General features: G+C 37.7%; 1 protein-coding gene across 12 annotated transcripts in view; it reads left to right on the forward strand.

Moving 5' to 3' along the window:
- Positions 1 to 25,969, forward strand: part of LOC135216603 (uncharacterized) — a 465,366-nt gene that overhangs the window by 202,689 nt on the left and 236,708 nt on the right. For 11 of the 12 annotated variants that reach the window (XR_010314885.1, XM_064252027.1, XM_064251985.1 and 8 more), the window contains exon 7: positions 11,008 to 11,171. Coding sequence is in view for 11 of the 12 variants with exons in the window: in XM_064252027.1 (XP_064108097.1) it covers positions 11,008 to 11,171 (164 nt within the window). In the remaining variant the exon portion in view is untranslated. Of the gene's footprint in view, positions 1 to 11,007; positions 11,172 to 14,187; positions 15,224 to 25,969 lie in introns of those variants that run through there. The other variant, XM_064252033.1, reaches the window with a different exon arrangement.

Genomic DNA, 25,969 nt, shown 5'->3' on the forward strand with positions numbered 1-25,969 from the left:
GGAGTAGGCATCTCATCATTAGCAATTTCGCTAATGATAAGAAGCTTCAATAGGTCTTGACCTCCTAGGGATCTCAGGCCCCCTGAGTGGGATATGACTCTCATTTTGAGGAACCTGACTCGTGCACCATACAAGCCTTTACAAGACTTGTCAGACAGGGATCTGACCCTCAAGATCATCTTTCTGCTTGTTCTGGCATCGATGAAGAGAATAGGCAAACATCATGGACATTTCTTCAGTGTTAAACACTCGAGGGGATGGGGTCAATTATGCTCAACTTCGTCCCGGATTTCATAGCAAAAACTTAGAACCTATCGTTCCCTAATACCAGGACTTTGTTGTTAATGATTCAGACAAAATGCTACTGTGTCCTGTTAGAGTGCTGCAGTACTATCTTAAGAGGACTCAACATTTCTGGCCAGTGTGTCGATGACTCTTCATTAGAAATGGCTCGTCCAAGGAAGAAGTGTCCAAGAACAGGATTTCTTTCTGGCTTCTTGAGACAATCAGTAGAACATATTCTGCAGCTGGCAATGACAACTGGTACATTCTGCCCGAGAGCTCACAAAGTCAGGCATTGGTCCATCCCTCATGTTCTGTAAGAATCTATTGGTTCCTTGGGTACTGAAGGCGGGGGAATGGCCACAGCAGACCATGTTTTCATCCTTATACCTTCAGGACATTCCCCACAATTTCTTGGACACTTTTCCCTTAGGACTTGTGGTGGCTGCTCAACGAGTTGTGTAGCTTACCTGGCTCCTGTAAGAGGACAGGCAAATTTCCCCCAAGGTGTACGGTAATGGAAGTGAGAGAGATTGTGTGAGTGACTGGCCTCTCTTCCTCTTCCTTCCTTGGCAACCTTCATTCTCCTTCTTCGGGCAGAGAGTGGGATTCGAGCCATCACATGCTGAAATTGGCAGCTGATGCAGGTAAGTTTCACATTGAGCAACCATTTTATTTTTCTATCATTAAATTTATAGAAGCAGTCCGTCCCACTCCTTCCTCTAGCAAGGGGAGGAAGGCGACCCCGACAGTAAGACAAACCCAATACTACTTGTTTTTGCCTTATTGTCACTGACTCATAGTCCTAGCCTATTTTCGTATGAGGTTATGATTCATTCAATTATTCAAAAAGGCCCAGAAGTTTGACAATTGATCGTGCCGTCCTTGCACTCCATTTCATTTGTCAGAGGCATAGGACTCTTCCGCACTATCGACCAAGAAGAGAAACCCAGGTGTAGCAATCGCCAGTCAGTTCAGAGACTCACTCAGATACCTCCCTCCATAAGTGAGTCTTCCTTATGTAAAGGACCAAGTGTTTGTATAGCATGTAAGGAAGAAATGACATATTTTTAAAGTACAGTGGACCTCCCATACTTGTGGGGGATGGGTTCCAGACCCCCCCCCCCCCCCCCTGTGAATAGCTAGAACCTGTGTATACTTAAACCCCCTCTAAAAATGCTTATAACTGCCTATCTTGAATTGTAAACACCAAAGTATCCCTAAAAATACCATCCTAAATACTATTTCAAAGTAAATCTTACATTTTATTATTAAAAATATACGCAGCGTACTGTATGTCTTGGTTAACATACATGTGAAAATATATAATCCAGTCCCCCCATAAGTATTGTCATGCACATTTTCTTTCATACAGTTATTATTCAAGCATTCCAATTCTCTTTTTACAAGGGAAACAATTGTATGTAAAATCACAAGAGAGAGAGAAAGAACAAAAATATGTAGGAACATTATAGAAAATTTATATACATATAGTACAACATGCAGAAATGCGGTACTCACCAGTGTTAATTAAAGATGATGATGAATTTGCTGTGCAGTCCAATGAATGACGATGAAAATAGACTGCACAGCTAAGCAGAGGAGTTACGTTTCCTCTGAGGGTGTCTCTTCACCTTCAGGAGGCACTTCTTCAGGGGATTCAAGAGGCACTATTTCAGGTGATTCAGGAGGCACTACTTCAGGGATTTTGTGAGGCTTTGGAGGGTCCTTCTTCATACATATGATGAGCATGGTGATTGGCAGCTGCTGTCGTTGCTTAGTCGTGGTGGTGAGGGCTTGTTTATAGGGCTCCAATGCTGTATCAAGGATATTTGAAAACTTTTAGCAGTGTTCCATATATGGATCCCATGTTGCAACAAACTCCTAAGTATCGTTGATCATTCTCCTAATTTGGGACAGGTGTTCTAAAGTCAGGCCCTCCTCCTCCTGCTCCTGTTGCAACAAACTCCTAAGTATCGTTGATCATTCTCCTAATTTGGGACAGGTGTTCTAAAGTCAGGCCCTCCTCCTCCTGCTCCTGTTCCTCTCCAGAAACTGGAGCGTCTTCTCCCTCGCTGGCAAACTTCGTCAGGTCTTCCAAACCCTTGTCTGTCAGGGGGTCAGATTGGGCATCAGTGAGGGTGGTGACTTCATCCTCTGTGATATCATCAAAGTCTCACCACCAAGAATTCTCGCCAACTGGACCGCCTTATTAATGGCCGAATGCTGGATTTCCTCAGGGAGAGAAGCCCATTTAATTATGGACACAATCCAGCCACAACTTACTCCAGCTTGTATCAGGGTCACCTTCTTCATGTCCTTCAGCGGCAGGTCGATGACAGCCAGACACGAAGCAATCATGAATTTACGCCAATACTCTTTGAGCATAAATTCACTGTCATGGTCCATTACATCAACAAGGTGCTGGAGGGAATTCCCGGTGTAGAGTGCCTTGAAGGCACAAATCACGCCCTGGTCCATAGGCTGGAGGAGAGAGGTATTGTTGGGAGGGAGGAACTTGAGTTGGGCTCCCCTGTAATAAAGATCAAGAGGGTGGCCACCAGCATTGTCCATAATTTACAACACCTTAAACTCCATGCCCAAGTTGCCCAGGTATCGTCTAACTTGAGGAATGAAGCTCTGGTGGAACCGGTACTCTGTAAGGACTTTGAGATTGAGGCCTTGTGATTATGCATCCAGATGGGAAGCAACACTTTGTTATTCCTAAGTGCCCTGGGGTTTGCAGGTTATTCCTAAGTGCCCTGGGGTTTGCAGCCTTGTAAATGAGGCCTGGTTTGAGCATAAAGCCAGCTGCATTCCAACATTTTATAATTAGGAAAAAAGTACAGCCAATAAATGACAAGGAAAATGCATGCTGCTCCTGGATTGGCTGCTTAGCAGGCGACAGCCAATAGCTTGTCAAGGATCATTTCGTCTGGGTGCTGCTCTAAGAAGGCGTCATGGCATCGTAAGATTTCCTTGTTTGCAGAAAGTTGCCTTGGGTGAAGCATCTTTTAAGAAAAACAAATTCTCTTATTGAAATTTTGCTGTTTACATTAACTTTTTACAGAACTGTAATATTTGAAAATTAATAGAAAAAAAAATTTTCATAAAAAATGTATTTAGTCCTGAAAATATACTTAGTGCATATGCATGAAAATTCTGTGTACCGCAGACAAAAACATACAAACCCAGTTATTCCTTTTGTCTTAGGTATTTTAGATATGCTCTGCGTACTTACAGTATCATCTTAAAACACTATGTACGTGCATATAATATTTACAAATCATCTTGAAACAAAACATTTCTTTTAAGTCTACAGTATGCACAGAATATCAATGTGCAAATTACACCCAATTGACCCAACGCAGTTCAATGTCCTGTCTTTTGTGTGTGTTTTGCGCGTATGGTATGGTATATATACTAGAATATTCTTTAAAATGTCCCTTAGAATGTTGTGCTTCTTCTAAGGCTTCTGGCATAGAGCTTAAGCATCAAAGGCCCTGACAGTTAATGACAAATGAGGAGAAAATAGATATGGTTATTGTGTTGAGAGAGGGCAAAAGTCATGGAGAAGCAGGCCTGTACCACTTGACTCAAAGTGCAGTCCCCTGCATTGAGAACGAGTATGAAGAGGGTAAAACACTCAGGGAGGTCATTCTTGGAGAATAACTTGCCGCCCTCTTTACCACTATCCCACCACCAACAGACCAGGAATTTGAAGAATTTTTTGGCCTCTATAATATGATCAGGGAAGTCAGGCAGATACAGACAGTGGTCAAGGCATGGGATAAGCATAAAGAAAGAGCCACAAATTTTATCAATATGTATTGTTAGTGAACTAGTGAAACCCTATCATAACACCTTCGTAAGAATGTGCAAGTATACCTAAATACGATGCAGCCGAAGAAGCAGCCTCAGAGAAGATGTAACTCCTCTACTTTTCTGTGCACTCTGTCTTCATTTTCATTCATCAGACTGCACAACTAATATCATTATCATCTATAATCAGCATTCATCACCAGTAAGCACCTGTATGATTTAATATTATTATTATTATAATATTTAATGTCACATATACAGTAAATTATATGAAAATACAGAATACATATTGCTGTACAAAAAAATTCACATCCACGAATAGTGGGGACCTGCGAATAATTTTATAGATACATTCCACAGAAAAACTCACGAATGAGCGAGTCCTCCCGCGATTAATTTTTAGATAGTTTCCACAGAAAAATCCATGAGGTTCCACAGAAAAATCCATGAACAGGCCAGTCTGCGAATCCAGAGTATGTGAATACGGTGGGGTCCACTGTACAGTGGTGCCTTGTTTGTCAAACGTTTCTTATGTCAGTCATTCCGTTTTTTTAACTAAATTTTTTTTTAAATTTGGTATAATTTTTTGAACGAATACTCTTACATTGAACTGACCGATTATCTTGTTTATACATACAGGGGACCCCCTCGTTCACATTCTTGAGATTCACGGACTCGCCTATTAATGGATTTCTCTTTGGACAATATCTACATATTATTTGTGGTAAATTCAGCTATTTGTGGTATTTCTCATTGAGAAATATTCACAAATTACTGTATTTTCATATCATTTTTGAGACTAAATGCACTTTTGGTGATAAAACTATTATAATATTCAGTTATAAGCATTTTTAGATGGTTTTTCTTGTGTTTGAACTTTCCAAATAATAGGCAGTTATAAGTGTTTTCAGAGGGGTTGTAAGTATTTGTGGATTCTAGCTATTCGGGGGTAGGGTGGGAGGTTGTTGTTTGGTACGCATCCCCGCGATTACAAGGGGGTTCACTGCATAGTACTTGTATTCAACGGCCTATTGCGTCCTACAAAAAAAATTGTATCAACATGTTTTTTCCTTTACAATATAAGAATAAAAATTTCAATATAAAATTTAGCATAAGAGATGTACAAAATCACCTTGGTAACATCATGCACAGCTGACTTGAGACTGAACGAGGCATTGTTGATATTGAGGAGAGAAGGAGAAGAGAGAGTTAAAATATTATTGTATGTATGTATGTAAAACAATAACAATTTACAAAAAAAGGGGAATTTCACAAATTTAACATAATGATAAAATGTGAAAACAATCAAATGTAATCCAGAAACAATAAAAATATAAAAAAAAAGTCTCAATTGAGCCAGTATTCGGTGCACAGAATGAGATGGTATAGCTTAATGATAACCAAATTTAGCAAAATAGTAAATGAAAGAATAAAGCTTTTCACAATAAATTTTAGCATAAACGATAAAAAAAATAATTCGTCATTACGGTGATGCACAGATAACTGCAGATGGAGGGATTGTTTATATTTTTTGAGGAATAATGAATGAATGATTTTAAGTTATCAGGCATCATGATATTGTTGGGGAGAGAAGAAGAGACAGTAAAATCTTTACTATATGTACGTAAAAGCAGTACCAATTCACATACAAAATAGAATGTTATTTCACAAATTTAACATAATGGTAAAACACAAAAACAATCAAAGGTAATAAAGTAATAAAAAAAAAAAAATTTTACTTGAGCCAGTGTTCAGTGCTCTGAGTGAGACGGGTCTGCTTCCCACTGACTTACCACCTTGGCTGGGATGATTATTCACCTGTTTCTTTCACTTACACTCAATTTGCCCAGATAACTTCTTTTCGTTATGGTAAAATATCTATTGAGTTAAAATTGCGTTACAATTGCTTTTTATGACTTTTTAGCATTGTCAAAGTAACTCGGCTCCATAATAAACACACTGGTGCCTTGTTCAGCTTCTGCGTGCCTTTGGTTGTTTGTTTGAACAACTTCCTTGTGAAAAGTTAGTCTCTTTTCTTTTCTTACTCGCATTCTTTATTACTTATTTGTTTGCAAAATCCTCATGTTTGTTTTAAATTCTGCGATTTTCCAACAGTACGTTGATGTATAGTGGCATAATTAATCTCTCTTTTGCACTTAAGATCCAAGTGTAAACATGTCAATAATCATACACTGATTACTCTCTCTCTCTCTCTCTCTCTCTCTCTCTCTCTCTCTCTCTCTCTCTCTCTCTGACACAATCCAGCACGCACACTATCAATTCCTTTGATTATCCTTGTAAAATGTGAATAAAATCCATTTTATTAGCAACCTCAAATGGTTCCAGTCTCTCCTCCCTCCATCCCAGCTGGCCATACACCATTTTCCCCAAACAGTTCATAAATCGTACACGAAACAAATTTTTGTCAAAAATTTTACTTCATATACAGTGCTGTTTCATTACTTTACACTCTTAATTTAATTTTTGAACAGATTGATAACAAAATAAATGGAAAGGGGAGACTTTTTGGGTTGGCTGGAATGAATTATCCTGATTCCCTTTATGGTCATCTCATGCCACCCCTCAGTCTGATACCTGGACCAAAAGGCAAATTGGAGTGTTTACATCTGGGTAGACAAAAGGTCCCATCTACTGGATGGTAGTTAACTGCCTTACCACCTTGTTCAAAAGTTTAACAACTGTTTCCAACTTTGCTAATAGTAATTCCTTATGTAAAGGTCCTCAGGTTTGTATAGTTAGGAAAAATACAAGTACTAACTAAAATTTTTAATTTGTGGTTTTGATGGCCTTGACTGTATTTATTGCCTTAACATCACACATGTGCAAGGTATGGCTGTATGTATACACTATTTATCGTCAAAAATTTTGAAGTGTAGTTGCCATGATGTTTTAAAAATTTCAGTAAGTTCTATAGTGTTATGTTTTTGCTGTTTACCACAATCCAAATATTGACACTTCTATATATCATATATGACACTCTTGGAAAGGATTAGCATGGCTCAGTCACAGAATTCAAAAGCTTCATTCATTATTTGTGGAGACTAATACAAAGCACAGTGAGTGGCAAAATTTCAATTCCACATATCAAAGTGACTGATCTGCTCTTGACCTCTGTGTATCCTCCAATTTTGTCCAGTTAATTGAAGAACCCATGCATATTTTTGGTAATAAATTAGACCTCATATTCACAGCTGTTCCAGCAATTGTCAAGTCCAAGGTCTGTGAATATATAGGCACTTCTGATCATTGTGCCATTGAGATAGATATCTGTCAATCAGTCTATTCCTAATACCACCATTAGAAAAATAGTCTGGCTAAAATCCAGAGCCAACTGGGATTGCATTAATGGAGCTTGTCAGGCCCTTAATATTTCAGATGATACTTTTGGATCCAGATTCTGAGAAGTTAAATAAAATACTGAAGGCTATTTTAATAGATATTTCTTTAGGAATTTCATAAAATTCAGGAAAAAAGATGAGCTGTGATTTGATGATATATATAGAAGAGCTTAACATGACAAACAGACCAAATTGAACACACAAACAAAATTGTTCAAATGAAAATTACACCACTTTTGTAGAGTCTTGCTGTGCTGTGAATAGAATGTCGCCAAGAGAATTACAATAATTCCGTGAAGAGGAAACTTGAAGGAATTATAAAGCCTCATCTGTGGTGGACCAAATTGGCATTATCTATATTTGGGACAGACTTGTCTTCCATTTCACCTTTACTAACAGATGATGGTAGGTTGGTTACTGGCCCTAGGGAAAAGGCTGAACTGCTTCATCAAGCTTTTGAAGGTAAGCAATCAGCTAAGGATGTCCCTCTCCCTGATACTCATACTTATCATCCTGAACCTGTTCTTACAAAATTTGCATTTCGCTCAAGGGATATTAAGAAAATTCTGGATAAACTTTACAGCTGGGGTGGAGAAGATCCTAATTTTTTTTTCTTTTTTTAAAGATTTCGTATGTTGTCTTGTCTCCCAAGATAATAGATTCTGTAGATTTTTATGTCAGCTTAGTATCTGTGGGTTAATGCAAATGTGTACCATAAAACATTGCAAAGCCAAAAGTTGCATATCTATAGACTGCAGTAACTACTACAGACCAATTTCTGTTCCTCATAAGCTCTCCAAGTTTCTGAAAAATTTATTTTTAAGCCACTCTGCGTATGAGTATGTGGAACTGAAGGCTTGTGATGCTCTTTAGTCTTGACATCTTATTTGCAAGAGAACCTTGATAAGGGTTTTGTGTGCATTTATTTATAAACTTCTGAATCTTGGAGTGAGTGGATATGTTTTAGGATTACATCAAGATTTCCTTCGGGTAGGCAGCAGCGAGTTACTGTTGATGGGATCTTTAGTTAACCAAGACCTATTGTGTCTGGAGTTCCACAGGGTAGTGTTCTTGGTCAACTATTGATTTTAGTGTACTATACAAGTGACATGGTTGTTGACCTGTAGATATCTTAGTAATCTACTCTGGTACTGTATTATTATAGTAGATTACTAAGATGTCTAAAGATATATTTTGGTCATCTTAAAATTTTAATCTTCTTTTTATAGTTTACATATGCTATTAAATGTTAACCATAAATAAGAATAAAAATAAGTTTGAAGGTTTTATTATGCTTTAGATTTGCAGTACAGATGCTCCTCTATTTACGAACGAGTTACATTCGGAATGGATGTTCATAAGTTCATTTACTTTGTAAGTTCAACTTTGTATACGCAAAGTCAATAGGTAAAGTAGTAGTATGTTTTTTCATGCTAAAACCCAATACGTACTAATAGTTACTGTATTTTATAGGATATTTTATTAACACAAATGATATATAAGACCTAACATTAAACAAATTATGATAATACAGCAAATTTAAAATACATGTGCACTTCCTTACCTTTGAAACTGGTGACGTAGGCTTGTCCTAATAGGTGGAGGTCAGAGTGGAATTAATACAGGTGGCAGATTGTCAATGTTGTCTTTGTTTTCACTTTCTTCAGCAAGTATTTCATCCTCACTTTCCTCTTCATTTGGGAAGGAAGCAGTCATTGGAGGTGGGTGGCTCTTATACTTGAAGGCACTGAGGAGGCTCTTGAAGAGATTATTATTGCTACTTTTGAAAATCTCTCAACATTGGGGTCTTGATTCTCAAAAATAGACAGCACTTTTTCTAGAAAAGAAAACCCATCTGCCATCAGTTCTTTTTCAAACTTCTTTTTGGGAACAAGTTCTTTTTCATGTGCTTCTGTTTTTTCCTGTTCTTCCAGTTCCATCAAATCCTCATTCGTCAACTCCTCTGATTGACTGTCAAACACTTCTTGAAAGTCCTCTTACCCATAATGATTCCCTTTTCCTCCTCTTCTTGGTTAAACACTCTGATATCATTTACAAGTTGTTAGCATAGGCCTTCCATATTTCATTCATGAATGTTGTAACGCTTCCAGAAGTCACGTAAAGTCACATATGCGTCATTTATGTCCTTTAACACTTGCCTATATGTACAGCGAGTGTGGTATTTTTCCAAATTTACTATTATGCCCTGATCCATTGGCTGAATGAGGGAAGTTGTATTAGGTGGTAAATAAAAAACTTGAACATCTGGATGAAAATCACTGAAGTGCAGTGGTGACCAGGGGCATTGTTCAAAATTAAGAGAATCTTAAATGGAATGTTATTCTCTCTGCAGTAGTACAGCTTGACTTCAGGGATAAAGTTAAGGAAAAAACCAGTCCTCAAATACAGCAAGAGTCACCCAGGTGCTTTCTTATTGGCCATCCAGATTACAGGTAGAGAACTTTCTGTGATATTTTTCAGTGCCTGCAAAATTGCTGCCCAATACACAAGGAGAGGTTTCGGCTTCGTGTCTCCCGAACAATTGCCACCCACCCAGCAGTAACATCTGTTCATCCTTCATCACCTTAAATCCTAGCATTGTCTTCTCTTCATGTCTGATGTACTTTCTGTCTAGCATTTTTTTTTTCCAGAAAAGGTCTGTCTCGTCTATATTTAAAATTTGTTAAGGGTATCTATGATTTTTTTGAGTGTCTTGGGAAATTTTTCGGCTGCTGCTTTGTTGGCACTGGGTGCCTCACCACTTACGGACACATGATGCAAGTTGGCTAATTTTGTGAAGCAGTGAAACCATGCATGACTTGTAGCAAATATTTCATCTTAGCACTTTCAGCAGCCTCAACCTTTTAAGTCATTGACTGAATCAGCATGTGGCTAAGCAGTACAACCTTTTTCTCTGTACCCAAAAGTTTTTTCATTCCTTCTTACCACCCTCCCTTCTCTTACGTGCAGTTGTTGAATGCATTGGCACAACACTTTACGTGCTCTGTAATTTTACTTTTATTTGTTCTTCAAAATAGTGCTGATGGCCAAGTAGGTCATCTTGTAGTGGTTCGCTATGTCAACCATTTTTTCACCACTTTCTAACTTCTTTATCATAGCCACTTTAGTTTCCATTGAGATGGCTTGCTGCTTTTTAACTCTACCACTTTCATCAGTGGCCTTACGCTTGCTATTAGCCATGATATATTATGTATTTGGTAAATATTTCACTATAAACACCCACAAATGAATTGCTGCACAGGAGATGGATTCTTAGCATAGCATAGGAACAAAAAACTGGAATGCATAGTTCTGCCAGCTTTGGTGCTGTCCAGTGTAGGTATTGGCAGAAATTGTTGCTAAGTCAGGGCAGACCCTCACAAAAAATTTTGGACTTGTGGGTCGCGGCCCAGAGCACTCCAAAAAATATTTATTTAACGAGCGCTGATGTTCGTATCTGAAAGTTCATCAGTAGAGTGTCTGTACTTTTCTGTTGTAAATAATCTTAATTTCTGTCATTTTTATTCGACATTTTTTGTTTCAGGATATGAGTTTTCGTTCCCCTTCTTAACAAAAGACTGTGGTATCACAGTTGAAGATAATGTTGTAAAGCCACTGTATAAGCACTTGATTCATTCTGCTTATCCATCCATGGCTTTCATTGGCATCCCATTTCTTGTGTGTCCATTCCCACTGTTTGACTTTCAGGTAAGTGAAATCATGTTTTTAAGTTTTCAGTTTAGAGCTTTATTTATTCATCTGATAAAGGTTATTTATTCATCTGATAAAGGTTCATAAGTTGCTCCCCAAAACCACAAATGGTGGCCAAGTAAGCATTTATATGTGTCAATAATGTCTGTATATACATATATATAATGAATTTGTCTTGGATTTATAATGAATTCATCCAGTTTGTTTCTGTATATGTATACCAGTGTTGGTTTTATTTGTGAAATTTAACTGTAAATAGTAGTTACAATGTATTTTCTTACGTAAGTTTGTTCATGCTGTAAAAAGTAATTTGTAGGGTTAATGTATCAAGTAGCAAGGTTTATTGTCCAAATCTTGTATCCAGCTAGTGACAGTAGCTTCACCTGTACATGGCTCAGTGCATGTGTTTTTTCATTTATCATTCCCCAAGATAAACTGTATTCCTTGACTGGGGATCAGTTTTCCCAATGTGATGTCAACTAAATGTTGAAAAATATTCTTTAGTCAGTCTCTGTAGGTAGAGTTGCAGAATTAGACTGCGAGCTGCAGTGACTGATTGCATAGTTTTAAGTGAATCAGTTTATTTTGAAGGACGATAAATGTTGTCTTACATCATTGCTGGGAACTGGCACCAGTTCCTATAACAGTACTAAAGACCCCCCCCCCCCCCCCCATTTTTACAAGATTCACATTTCTGTGTTTCATTTTCTCTCTCTCTCTCTCTCTCTCTCTCTCTCTCTCTCTCTCTCTCTCTCTCTCTCTCTCTCTCGAGCATACTGTACATTGTCTGACATATTTGCTAATTATTTTTATTTTATTTTCAACTCTGCTTTTATTGAAATGCAAAGAACTTTTAATTATAGCCTGGAAAATATGGAAAAATGAATGACAAAGTAACATCAACATTTATCTATAAAACTATACTGTTAAAAACAAATAAACATACATGCCTAAAAAACAATCTTTCTCTTATCTCAGAGAGAGAGAGAGATTCTCGTGTACTCTTATAATGTGTGATAATTGTAGTCAACTAAACTTGTAATGAAATATGGTACAATGAATCAGACAAAGCAGAAGATATGGTAACTCTACCTCCATGATCTATCATGAACATGCTGAAATTGTTTATTTCTGTGCCTTTTTTATATTTATTGTACAGTAATTGATATAATTTTCATTAAAGGGTATGTAGAGATACTTAATTCATTATGTTTACTTGAGAGATTGAGTGATGATATTTTTCAAATGTTTCAAAAGTGCTGGGGAGAGAGAGAGCAAAATCTGCTTATGTGAAAGCTTAGGCCTATTTATAACTAATTAATTTCATTATATATTATCCTTGGGAGATTGAGTGGTAATATATATTTTTAAAGTATGTTTTAGAATTGGAGAGGAGAGAATTATAATATTGGTGGCTGACTTATGATTGGGAAAGGCAGAAGAAAGATTGGTGAGTCGGTGCACAGATACCTGGGAAACAGGGTGATATGGCTGCCAAGATTGTGTTGCACTATGCTAGATAAAATTTGAAGGATCATAGTATTCAAGTTAATTCTGTAAGAAATTCATACCCTAATCTTGATTTCATTCGACAGTTGCTGTAACATTCAAAGATTGTAAAAAGACGTGGAAAATTTGAAACACAGGCTACGGTCATTCTTGCTCCCTTGATATGGTCTGTACTTTTGAAAATCATTCACGAAAAAAAGCTGTTAAGTACAAATATTTATTACCACAAATAACTCGATATGTATTGTACAGGCAATTAAAGTTTTATATTATGCAAATAATGTTGTGTTGGGAAATCTTTAAGCCTCGCGGCAAAGTAATGCTGTCGTGTAGGTTAACTACGAACTGCTTTGTAATGGGAGCATAGCCAGAAAATCTTTGAGCTGACATGCTACTTAAACAGCAACTAGCATTCAATCCATGTCAATGTCAAAGTAATCAAAGTGTTAAATCTGTTATGTAAGCCAGTATCCAGTGACTTGCGATTTCTGCTTGAAGTTCTAGGGCTCCTCCTCACATCATAGAAAACGCTCTTGCGGATGCAACTAGATTTGCTCAACCTACCTTAACAGTCGCAACATTGACTGCCACTGATGTCAGCTAACTTTAAATGCTTTGGAATACAAACATAAATTTGTAGAAACTAAAATAGTTACTACATTCACCACTTACGATGATGCTACAATATTCCCGTTCATGAAGGAAAATGAGTAAATATTGTCGTCGTGATAGTACTATGTATCACGACTAGTACTACAATCAGAAATTCACATTCTATCTACCAGATCTGTATGAATGAATCCATCTGAGAAATTCCAATTACTCCGGGGAGAGAGAGAGAGAGAGAGAGAGAGAGAGAGAGAGAGAGAGATTATATGTTGTAAGAAAATTTTTTCCTGTTGAAGCCCGAAGGTTTCTAATTTTCTGTGTATTAAATTCATATTTGGAATATTTTTATGGTGATTAGATCAATACAGTAGGTACAGGCAGTCCCCGGTTAATCAGGGGGGGGTTCCATTCCATCATGCTTGATGATAAGCAAAAATCACCATTAACTGAAATTCAGCGATTTATGGCGCATATGGTACCGATAACAGGTCAATAGCACCTCTGTTAGGTATACTATATTGGTGCCATAACTCTATTATCAGCGCCAATAACCAATTTCATGGCGCTAGACAAGCGCCATAGAACTGGATCACCATTAACTAAGTCCGCCGATAACTGGGGACTGCCTGTATACTAAATGGATTCTGTAAGTTGAATAAGGTTATAAATATTTTGCATTGTTTTCTCATTAAAGTATATGTACGTATACTGAGAGAGAGAGACAGCACAAGAATTTTTTAAATAAATTTATGGGAGACGATGAGGACTAACCACAAAATGACGTAAACCAAGAACTTGTTGTAGTATTTCTGTGTACAGGCAGTCCCCGGGTTATGACGGTGTCGGCTTACGACGTTCCGAGGTTACGACGCTTGTCAATAGACGTTATTTCCAGGGTTACGACGCATGTTCCAGGGTTACGACGCATGCTCCAGGGTTACAACGCATGTTCCAGGGTTACGACGCCTACAACGCTCGTCTGGGAGGTGAAATATGACACCAAAAATGCAAAATAATCAATATTTGAAGGTTTTTTTGATGGAAAATGCCAAAAGAATGCAGTTTACATAGTTTTCAATGCACCCAAAGCATTAAAAGTAAGGTTTTCTTAGGATTTTTGACGATGTTCCGGCTTACGATGCGTCTCAAGAACGGAACCCCCGTCATAACCCGGGGACTGCCTGTAATCACAAAAATACAACATGACATAACAAATCTAACATTCTGTTTGGAGTTGAAGTGTCCCATCGTCTAAACTACCCACGTATTTTGGATATGCTCTATACAGTCCTACTATCCTAAAATACGAACATATACAGTAAATATAATTTGAAAATCATCTTACAACACAGGAAAATATTAATATTCATAAAATGTGCAATGGACATACATTTTACGCAAAGTTACATAGGTCAAAGAAAACGTCTCTCAATGATAGAGATACTTGAGGGTAATAGTAGTTTTACAAGCTAGTACATAATACTTAATTTTGCAACATGACTTTGAAATAATATTACTGTGATTTGGGATGATAGTTGGAGCTATATTTTTGTTTGCACTGTCAAGTTTGGTGATGAACTGTTAAAGTAGGCAGTTATGAAGAGTTTTATGGGTGTATATAGCCTACTTAAGAGTAACATTAGTAGGGGAGTATTGTAATGTAATGTTACTTTGTGTGTTTGGGATGATGGTTTCAGGTGTATTTTTTGTCTGAAATGATTTTAAATTGTTTTAGTATGATAGGCAGTTATAAGCATTTCAGTTTGAGGGACACAAGCTATTTGGCAGTTATAAGCCAGTTTCAAGCATTTTTAGAGGGGATTTTTGCATTTACAGAGTAGGTTTTGGAACCTATTCCTGTGTAAAAATGGGTGAGCACTGTATTCTGATTGATTGACCTAACTCATTAAACTATTGATTGTCAAATTTTCCTTTCTTGTTTGAGCAAACCTCCAAATTAATTATTCTTTGATTTAGAAACCAGCTTTTAAGGTGATATTGTCACTGGATATTTTGAGTGAGGTAGATTTTTCCTATACAATTGATGGATTTTGTTCAAGATTCTGTTCATTAAATCTTTAATTAAGTTGATATGTTGTGACATTGCTATCCTTTTATGCAGAGTATTTGACATTTTTCTGGTGAAATAGGTTATCTATGTGTTCACTTCGTTTCCAGTTTGGCAGCTTAGGACACCATGTGACTGCCCTTAATTATTCCAGACATAGAATAAGACTAAAAAAAAAAAAAAATTGAGGTTGAACCACCATATCCTTGAAAGGGGAAGGTTTGCAAGAATCATGGAAATATACTGAGAGAGGTCATTCCAGAACAATGTACAGTCAAACCTGGGTTTTCGTACGCCTCTCTTCTGGTACATTTCGGTTTTCGTAGACTTTTTTCTCTGAAATTTCGTCTCAGTTTTCATACGTTTCCTCGGTTTTCATACACTTGGTAATGCTTCATCCGGGGCCCAGCATGTGACCGAGCCCTGAAACGAGCACCCAAACATAGCATCCCATTTTCTCTTGTGACCCATTCTGGCTATGTTTCTCATCTAACAAACATCTCTGCGCTCATAGTCAGCATCACTGCACGTGTTTGTTCTATTTTGTGCTTATTTTGCCATAAAAACTCATTGCAAAGTAGCCATCATGGGGCCAAATAAAGCTGCAAGTACCATCCTTTTGGTAAAAAAAGAACAGGAACACAATAAAATTTAAGAAAGAACTTGTAGCGAAGTATGAAAGTGGTGTACGTGTAGTTGATCTCGCTATGATGTATGGTAAGTCAGTGTTGACAATCAACTCTGTCTTAGCAAAGAAACATGAAATCAAGGAAGCTGATGTTGCAAAAGGGGTCACGTCATTATCGAAACAGAGATTGCAACTAGTTGAAGATGTAGAGAAGCTGTTGTTGGTGTAGATCAATGAAAAGCAGTTAGTGGAGGATAGTGTGTCTGAAGCAATCATTTGTGAGAAGGCTAGCATGTTGCATGCTGATTTAAGCAAGAAAATGCTAATAACAAGTGCTGCTCTTAGTGATATCAAGGCCAGCAGTGGCTGGTTCGAAAAATTTAGAAAACATACGGGCATCCATAGCAGCATACAGCATGGGGAGGCTGCAAGTTCCAACAAATGTGCTGCCAAAGAATTCGTTCTGGAGTTCAAGGAATATTTGGAAGCTGAATGATTCCTCCCTCAACAGGTCTTCAGTTGTGATGAGACAGGCTTGTTCTGGAAGAAAATGTCAAAACAGACCTACATCACACAGGAGGAAAGTTCATTCCCAGGGCGCAAGCCTATGAAGGATAGAATAACACTCTTGGTATTTCAAAGTGAAGCGCTTACTTGTGTATCACTCTGAAACTGAAACTCCCTGAGTGTTCAAGAAAAGCAATGTGATCAAAAATAAATTGCCTGTGATGTGGAAGGCGAATAAAAAGGCATGGGCCACGAGGCAGATTTTCGTTGAGTGGGTCAATGAAGTGTTTGGCCCTATGATTAAGCAATACCTCCAGGATAAATCAGTTACCCCTCAAGCACCTCCTGGTAATTGACAATGCGCCTGCGCATCCTCCTGGCTTAGAAGACCAGTTCCTGGATGAATTTAAATTCATCACAGTGAAGTTCTTGTCTTCTAATACCACGCATCTCATTCAGCCCATGGACCAGCAAATCATCTCAAAATTCAAGAAACTCCACACCAAGACACTGTTTCAAAGGTGTGTTGAAATGATCTCACACACTGAATTGCCTCTAAGAGACTTCTGGAAGGATCACTTCAATATCTTCAACTGCATAAGCCTTATAGATAAGGCTTGGCAGGGAGTGACTTCCAGGACAATGAACTCTGCATGGAGGAAATTGTGGCCAGTGTTAGTTCGAGAAGGATTTTGAGACTGACCCCGACGACCCTACGCCTGTTGTGGAGTCTATTGCGTCTCTTGGGAAGTCCTTGGGCTTGGATGTGAGTGGCAATGATGTGGAAGAGTTTGTGGATTCACAGGGAAGAGCTAACCACTGAGGAGCTGCAAGACCTTCAGCAGAAACAGCGACAGACAATAGATGAGGAATCTGAGGAAGAGGAGGAAGAAAGAGGAGATACTGTGCCTGCTTCAGTGATTAAAGAAATGTTTGCAAAGTGGAGTGATGTGAAAAGCTTTGTTGAGACATCACCCTAACAAAAACGTTACTATCAGTGTCTCTAAATGACAACACATGGTATCACTTTAAGCAGATATTGAAGAGATGTCAGAAACAGGTGTCTCTGGACAGTTTTATTATTCAACAGGGGTCCAGTGACTGTCAAGCTGGTCCTAGTACTAGTAAAAAATTTAGTGGGGAATTAACCTCATACAGTGCCACTAAAAATCGTAGAGAAGTAACCCCAGAAAGGTTCATGATACCTGAAATCCTTCTGGAGGGAGATTCCCCTTCCAAACAGTAACCTCTCCTCTTCCCTCTCCCCTCCTCTCCGTCTTCCATATGCTAACAAGAGTCTTCCATAAAGGTAAGAGTGATGTTAAATGTTCATTATTCATTTTATTATTCATTCATATTTATTTCTCATTGTTTTCTGTATATAAAACTCTTTTATTCCCTGTAAAATGAATTTTTTGATAATATTTTGGGGGTCTGAAATGCATTTATACTATTTACATTAGTATTCCTTATGGGAATTATTGCTTCGGTTTTCATACGTTTCTGTTTTCATGGAAGGCTCCCAAACAGATTATGTACGAAAACCGAGGTACCACTGTAAACGTAAATTTTCTGAAGGCAAGGAAAACATGGGCAGAGTTACTTAAAGGTAGGGAAAAGTCCTTGGGTGTAAGGAAAGGAAGAAGAGAAAGACTTGACCAGGAAGAGAATATCAGAGGTAATTAAAAGAAAATTATATGGTGGGAGTAAATGAACTGAAGAGCAATTCAAAAGAAGCAAAGATATAACATCTGGAAAAAAATAGAGGAAAGAAGATTCCAGGACTGCTTAAAAAAAGAGAGTTTACTGATACGTATATGGAAAAATAGAAGTCATTACTCTCTTTTGGCATTATTATATTTTTTCTCTGCAATGTGACTGCACCATTTCTACAACTGGTACTGTTGTATCTCTAACTGGGTTAAGTGTGGTAAGAAAGATGTCCTTCTTTATTATTGGTATTATGCAAAGAAAACTCATAATCACATGAGTCAATAAAATGGAAAATTAAATCCACAATAGTGTGTGTTTGATTTGTGTAATTATAGTCAGATTGACAAGGAGGACCATGCAGGTCATCGAAAGCTTTCTGCTTTGTATTTTAAATTACAAAATCAAACAGACACACTATTGTCGATTTAGTTTTCCATTTGTATTATTATTATTCTATTAAAAATAATGGCAGTAGTTTTTGTTAGTGCAATAGACCAACGCCACTTTTGCCTTATGGAGACTCTACATATTGGAAAGGAAAGGCCTATCCTTAATACCACCCAGGAAACTTCCTTCCTCCTGACATTGGCACATGTAGAATTCTGCCCACTGGCATTTCTGAGCTGAGTGAGTGGATCAGTCAGCAGCCTCCATCCGACATGAGTGACCCTCCCAGTACCATCGCCCACCCTGTTTCCAGCAACCACATATGGGGACGGTGCAAAAATCAATGTTTGAGAGAAGGGTTCTATCAAGGGTACCAGTCCCCTTATAGAAAATCAGAATTCAGCCCCCCGCTTCCACCAGCGACCTGGGACCCTTTATATACAAATTATGAGCCCATTCTAACCAAAACCAACCTGCCCCATCCAGGAGATAGCCTGCAGGATAGTTTAAACAAACATTCTCTACCACCTAAGAATGACTTCAAGATTTTTGTTTGTGTATACTACCCTCTGTAAACTCTACAGAAGCATCATGACGTGTTTAACTTCTGCTTGAGTGTTTAAAAATAAAAGGAAAATGACAAAATTCTGAAATTGTGCCTTTCCTTTTATCCAGATTATGAACAATGGCCAGCTTTTAGCAGAAATTAGCCTTGAAGAAAAGAGTAGTAAGAAGAATTAAATTGAAAAGCCCTTGTATAAGGTCAGTTCAACTGATGCTGCCATTTTTTTTTATTAGAAGAGGGTCTACTCGTTCCATATTATCATATTCATTATTATTATGGTAATATTGTTTAAAAAGAATTGCTTTATTGTTTAAAAAATTTGCTGTGTAAGCTGGCATCCAATACGTATCAGAATCTTAAAATACTGCACCACCTGTAGGGCAGTCCATTTATGCATACTGAGATACACTTGGCCAAGAAAATTTCATATGAAACAGTATAACTGGGTAGTTTACCATTGATATTACTTTGTAATCTGTTAAGTTTCTTAGTTCCTTGATATGTTAGCTCCAGAAAAGCATAATTAATATTAAAATCAGCAAATTTGAAACAAACATAATATTTGTAACCTCTTGCATCCAGGCAAGATCATGTGAAGCATAACAATAGTTCCAAGCATTCGATCTGAACCTGTTAAGGTGAGAATTTATATTTTGTGTTATGCATTTTTAAGGAATGTACTATACATTTCCCCATCCCTGGACATAATATATACTCAGGGATTGCTGTTGATTTTAGTTCTTTTCCTTTATGATAGCATGTCGGCTTTAATTGTAATTTTGGAATAGTATGTCAGCTTTAATTGTAGTTTTGGAAAATAAAGTACAAAAAAATATTAGGAAGTACATGTATAACTCTCTAATAGGTACTGCACTCCCCATCCTAGTGAATGTCCTGTAAATATTTTGCCATAAGTGTACTCACTGATTTTTACTGGTTTTAGTTCTTCATTATTATGATATTATGTGGGCTGTAATTCCAATTTTACAAATAAAATAAGAAAAAGATTATTAGAAAAAGCACACATAACCCACTAAAATTAGCATATTTTTGCAAGTCTCTTCAAAAAGAGGCCCCAAACTGAGTTGGAAATATTCACTTTCAACTTCCCGTCCTTTCCCTTTCTGTTGCTGTGTTTTTCTTTTTAAATTGGCCTAGGGTAATCTTTCCAGATAACAATGTCTATAGTAACCTAGACTGGGTGATAGCCTAACTACGTATAAAGTTTCACATTAGTAAGTTACTGTTTTAAATAGTAGACCAAAGCCAGTATGCCAAATGAGTTATGAGATAATTGCCTAGCTTGAAGGACAAATTACACCTGGTTAATCCTCTACCCTTAAATGTGAATTGATTAATTTGTATTAGATAATAACCTATACTAGGTGATAGCCTAACTATAAAGGCTCATATTAGAAAGTTACTGCTGTATTTAATATTAGACCAAATAGCTTAGGGGTAGATATAAACAACCAGGATTAGACAAAAATGTTAACCTAACTATGAGTTTACCTACATATGAGTAAGTTTCTGTTTTTATAGGAGCTTTATATAAAGAACGATCTTGAATAATCTGGATTGAGCAATACCCTATATGGTCTCAAGATTCGTGGACTCGCCTTTTTGCAGATTTTTCTGTCAATCCTTTCTATAGATTAATCACAGCAAATTTGGCAATCCGCGGACTGTTTCGTAGAGAAATATTCATTAATTAGTATATTTTGATGTTATCCTTATGACTAAATACATTTATTATGATAAAAAAGGACTTATTAATTTTCAAATATTTAGTTTAATATAATTATATAATAACACTAAAGATAAATAATCTCTCTCTCTCTCTTTGTTTTATGTGATAAATGAATGAATACCTATTATAAATAATAGTACTGATAATGATAATAATAATAATACGCTTATTTTATTAAACGTTGTCTTCTGTAGAGTTGTCGTGGTCTGTGGTGACATTGTTGGTGGCATGTCTTCTCATACTCATGTAGAGGAGAAATTATTCTTGCGTCGTATTCAGTTTTGGTTTTATTTGCTGGATGAGAAGCGCCTCCAGCAGGTGTAACCGACGGGCATCAGGGGCCCTCTTGATAATCTTAGTGTTGTGGATGATCACATCCCGGGAGATAGCCTCTTGATGTTTGGTACAGATGTGGTTCGTAATAGCCCCCTCTTTTGCATGGCAGGAGAGTCTCTTAGACATATGCATGCTGCTCATAACTACATAGGCGCTGCTGCAACTGCGGACTGGACATGTGTAATGGTATACCACATCTGTCTGCTTCAGGGGGCCTCGTACCTGTGGGGAGGTGTTATTTTTCATAATTAGGTCGCTCGTCCTGTGATTCTGGTATTATATAATCAAGTCAGTTTCTTGGTGTCGTTGATCGGCATTACAGTGTCGTAAATAATCATCTTAACGGAGTCCTCTTCTCTTTTAAGATTATTTCCGACAATGTAATTCCCGTCTAAGAGACTCCTGCCATGCCCAAGAGGGGGCTATTAAGAACCACGCCTAAACCAAACATCAAGACACTAAGATTATCGGGAAGGCCCCTGATGCCCGTCGGTTACGGCTGCTGGAGGTGCTTCTCATCCAGCAAAGAAAAGCGACACTGAATATGACACTGGAAGAATTTCTCCTCCCCACGGGTATGAGAAGACATGCCACCAACAATGACACCACCAACCACGACAACTCTACGGAAGACAACGCCCCCGAATGAGATATTCCTGCAGGCAACAACAATCATATTAGCTGTGACGTCCCACAGCGTCACTTCACACCTCAGCAGGATGTCTGACTGCTCCAGACGAAAGCTTGCTATAAGAAACCGAGAGAGACAGAGAGAAACCGCGAATGACTTTGATGACTATGACATCATAGTTCACTTGTATAAGCTGAAATGTATACATCAATCTTGATCCTGTTTTTGTTAATGACCTCCGTAGGCACTCTACCAGCCTGTTTTAAGTAGTACGGAAAAAGCCACTACAGTAGTACCTCGAGATACGAAAGGCTCAACTTACGAAAAATCCAAGTTACGAAAGCAAAGACGAAAAATTTTACTGCTCTACATACGAAAAGTTTTCAAGATACGAAAGGTTTCTGAAAGTCCGAGATTCGCCCCATAACAATTTTGAAACTCGCGCCGCACACCGCCATCTTAGTTATAGTAGACTCGCCACCATCCTCCTGCTCTCCCATTGATTCCTGATGCTAGCCAAGCCATGAATCCTTCTCTCTAATTGGACAGCATCCCTCCCATCATGCATCTTCTATACATACGTACTATGTGTTGGCGTGCTTTACCTCGGCCACTTCGCACCCGAAACTTTACCGTACGCAATCGGCATTCGTTCGCTCCAACGATTTCGTTTAAGCTGGTATCACACTAGTCATTTCTTGCTCGTGGTTTTGGCCAGCATCCAGCCGATGCTCGCGAGCAAAAGTGTTGTATCGTCACACTTGGAACTCGTGGTTTCGAGGAGCCGTAGGAAAAAGTAAACAAAAACTGATCATCTGATATCATCATGGCGCCCAGAAATTGTCGGACTGTTGCAAGATGCGCTGCAGTGGTTTATTTCTCGGAAACTTACGTGAATGCAAGAGTAACAAAAAAACGTTTGAGGGTTCAAGAGTGGCTCAGGAGAGTACGTCCTATCAGCAGCAGCCATCTTGTTTGTTTACACTATGCTGTGGCTCGCGGCTCGTGCTGGCTGCTTTCCGTCCTGTTCGGAAGCAAGAATCTCGAGCTAAAAGCTCCCGGTTTTTCATTCTCGGCAGCAACGGCTCGCTGCTCGTGAAAAAAATGCCTAGTGTGAGGCCAGCTTTAGTAACGTAAATTCGTTAGTGATTTCGTTGCAGTACGTACATATTATCGTGTTGTGCTACTTTATTGTGTTGTGAGAACGTAACTTAATTACGTACAGTACATAGAGTCATGGGTCCCAAGAAAGTTGCTGAAGTTCACAGAAAGAAGAGAATGCTTTCTATGGAGACAAAAATGGAGATAATAAAAAAGTATGAAGCTGGCTTGCGGTTGAGTTTGATCGCTAAGGAATACGGCCGAAATCCGTCGACGATAGGCACCATCCTTAAGCAGAAGGAAGCCATCAAAGCAGCTACACCTTCCAAAGGTGTCACTGTTTTGTCCAACAAGAGGAGCCATGTGCATAATGAAATGGAAAGGCTGCTTCTTGTATGGATCGAGGACAAAGAAATCGATGGCGATACGATAACCGAGACGGCAATCTGCCAGAAGGCCAGCGCTATTTTCGGCGATTTGATTGCCCAAGCCAAAGACGACGGCAGAGAGGGGACATCAACGGCAACCCCAGAGTTCAAGGCTTCTCATGGGTGGTTCGAAAAATTCCGTAAACGGACTGGCATCCATTCGGTGGTGAAGAAATTGAAATTACGTAAACTATAAAAAAGTAAAACGAAATGTAAAAATAAAAAAAAGACAAAATAAATTTTATTTTAAGTTTTTTGTAAAGTTAATTGTTACAGTTTTGTTAATGTATTTTGTAAAGTTTAGTTTGCTTTTTGACATTTTTTTATGTGTTTCGTAAAGTTAAGTGTATGTATCTGCCGTTTGTCCTCCTCCTCCTCCTCTGCCGCCACTTTCGGAGATAGCCTCACTCGAAAGGTAAGCTTCGACATTTTACGTTACAGTAATAATATTTCTTGTACACTAATATACACTTTATTTACAGGTTTGGATTTTTATTCTTAATTTAGGTATTGAATGGTCCAAATTGTTGTAGTATTTCATTGTTTATAGGTCAATTTAGCTTTATTATGAAATTTAATGGGGTGTTTTTGGAGGGCTTGGAACGGATTAGCCATTTTACATGTAAAATGTGTTCCAAGATACGAAAAACTCATTATACGAAGGCCGCCTCGGAACGGATTAATTTCGTATCTCGAGGTACTACTGTATTTGAAAAATAGAAAAGAATCTCTACAAGTGTAACACTGCTGAGGTAGCCATCACATTTAATAACGTATGCTTGAGAGAGGGTCTGCTTCCTAATACACTTATTATAATATATATGCATTTCTATTGTAAGTTATATTTAAACATGAAGGAATAGAATTCACCTCTGTCTTTTGTCTTGTAGCAAGTGAAGGTTATTCTCTCTCTCTCTCTCTCTCTCTCTCTCTCTCTCTCTCTCTCTCTCTCTCTCTCTCCTCTCTCTCTCTCTCTAATAAATCATAAATAATTTCACATTTTATAGTCAGATATGTATGATGTTGCCATTCATTGGTCTCCTCTCTCTCTCTCTCTCTCTCTCTCTCTCTCTCTCTCTCTCTCTCTCTCTGTTATACACTGTATATACTATACTATATTTTTAATGGTAAAATGCGGTGGGTCCACTGTGGTACTAGGCTAAGAGAGAACAATTTAGGAAACATCCTGTTGTTGGTCTACAAAGTGGTTGTTTAGTACAAATAGCCTAGGATTAGAAATAAACAGTATCCTAGGCTTAATAAAATAACAAGGTTTTTGATAGTGTAGTTGCTATCTCGACCTCAAGGATTGCCCTGTCCATGGTCTATCCAGAGCTCCATGGTGACCAGAATAATATAAGAGAATTCTCTTTTAGCTGTCCTGTGGCCTTTTATTGTGTTGTAATGATAAACATCATAACGTAATAGAGTATAAATGTACTCAGGATGCAAGGGCACTTTCTCTTATCCTCAGCGAATGCTAAAACCCTGTTTACCTATGTCAAAACCAGCAAGAAGAAGTGGCTATGTGCATATGCACCTTCATATTGTTTACATATGACCAAAAACCAACCAAGAAGCAATTCCTTTTTGTGGTCGGCAAAGAAACCAGAGCTCCGAAGATTTCACTCTTCGATTTCATTACACAGGATCATAGAAACATTTAAGTGCGTGGAAAGCCTTAAGCCAGCTTTTTCGTGAGCATATGTCAGCTCTTCTCTTGATTTATGATCGTTAGTTTTAGAAGCGCAAATTATTTTGAAGAATTTATCTGTTTTCAAGTTTTATCAAAATAAATTACCACAGTTATTATTATTAGTTAATAAAGATAATCCTTTCATATAACAGTGTCGACAGTAGCCTACAATCTACATCAATTCAGTGAGAATAAGTTAGCTAGACTGTAGTAGATATTGTCTCTAACCTGTAACCTAGGATTATATATCCTTAACCCTTAGGATCCGGGATAAATAATCAATATGAAGCACCTCAGGCTGGCGAAACTTTGAGGTCAGCCAATTTAAGAAAAAACATATCAATGGCAAGAGGAAAATATACAAATGCACATGGAGTAAGAAGAAAATTTATTTTTTAATTTTCCCCACCTTCCAGGAGAGGTTGAAAATTACAGCCCCTTGTGGAATCTCTTTTACATCGCAGTTGTACAAGTTATACGGGTTTTTTCTCAACAATTTTATCTTATATTGTAAAAAAAATAATTACATCTCACACAATATGAAAACAAATAAGAAATAACATCAGTAACAAATATGAGCATATTTGTTGCAAAATATTTATGTAAATTTAATGAGAACAAAGATGCAGTAACGTTTTTGGATTATACATGTCTTTTCTAATATTTCTTTGCACTTTTATTTGCAAAACTCAAAATTTTTTTCGTCCGATTGTCGTAATGTTTGCACCGTTTTATATTAGCCGTTACATAAAGTTTTATATATTGAAATGTGCACAATTTCATGTAGAATACAATGAAAGAAAAACAACCCATGGTTGTAGCTTTTATCAGTTTTGAAGTATTTTTATATAAATAACGATAAGTGCT

Source organism: Macrobrachium nipponense, chromosome 19 (genome assembly GCF_015104395.2).
Source record: "Macrobrachium nipponense isolate FS-2020 chromosome 19, ASM1510439v2, whole genome shotgun sequence".
In the NCBI taxonomy this organism is placed as follows: domain Eukaryota; kingdom Metazoa; phylum Arthropoda; class Malacostraca; order Decapoda; family Palaemonidae; genus Macrobrachium; species Macrobrachium nipponense.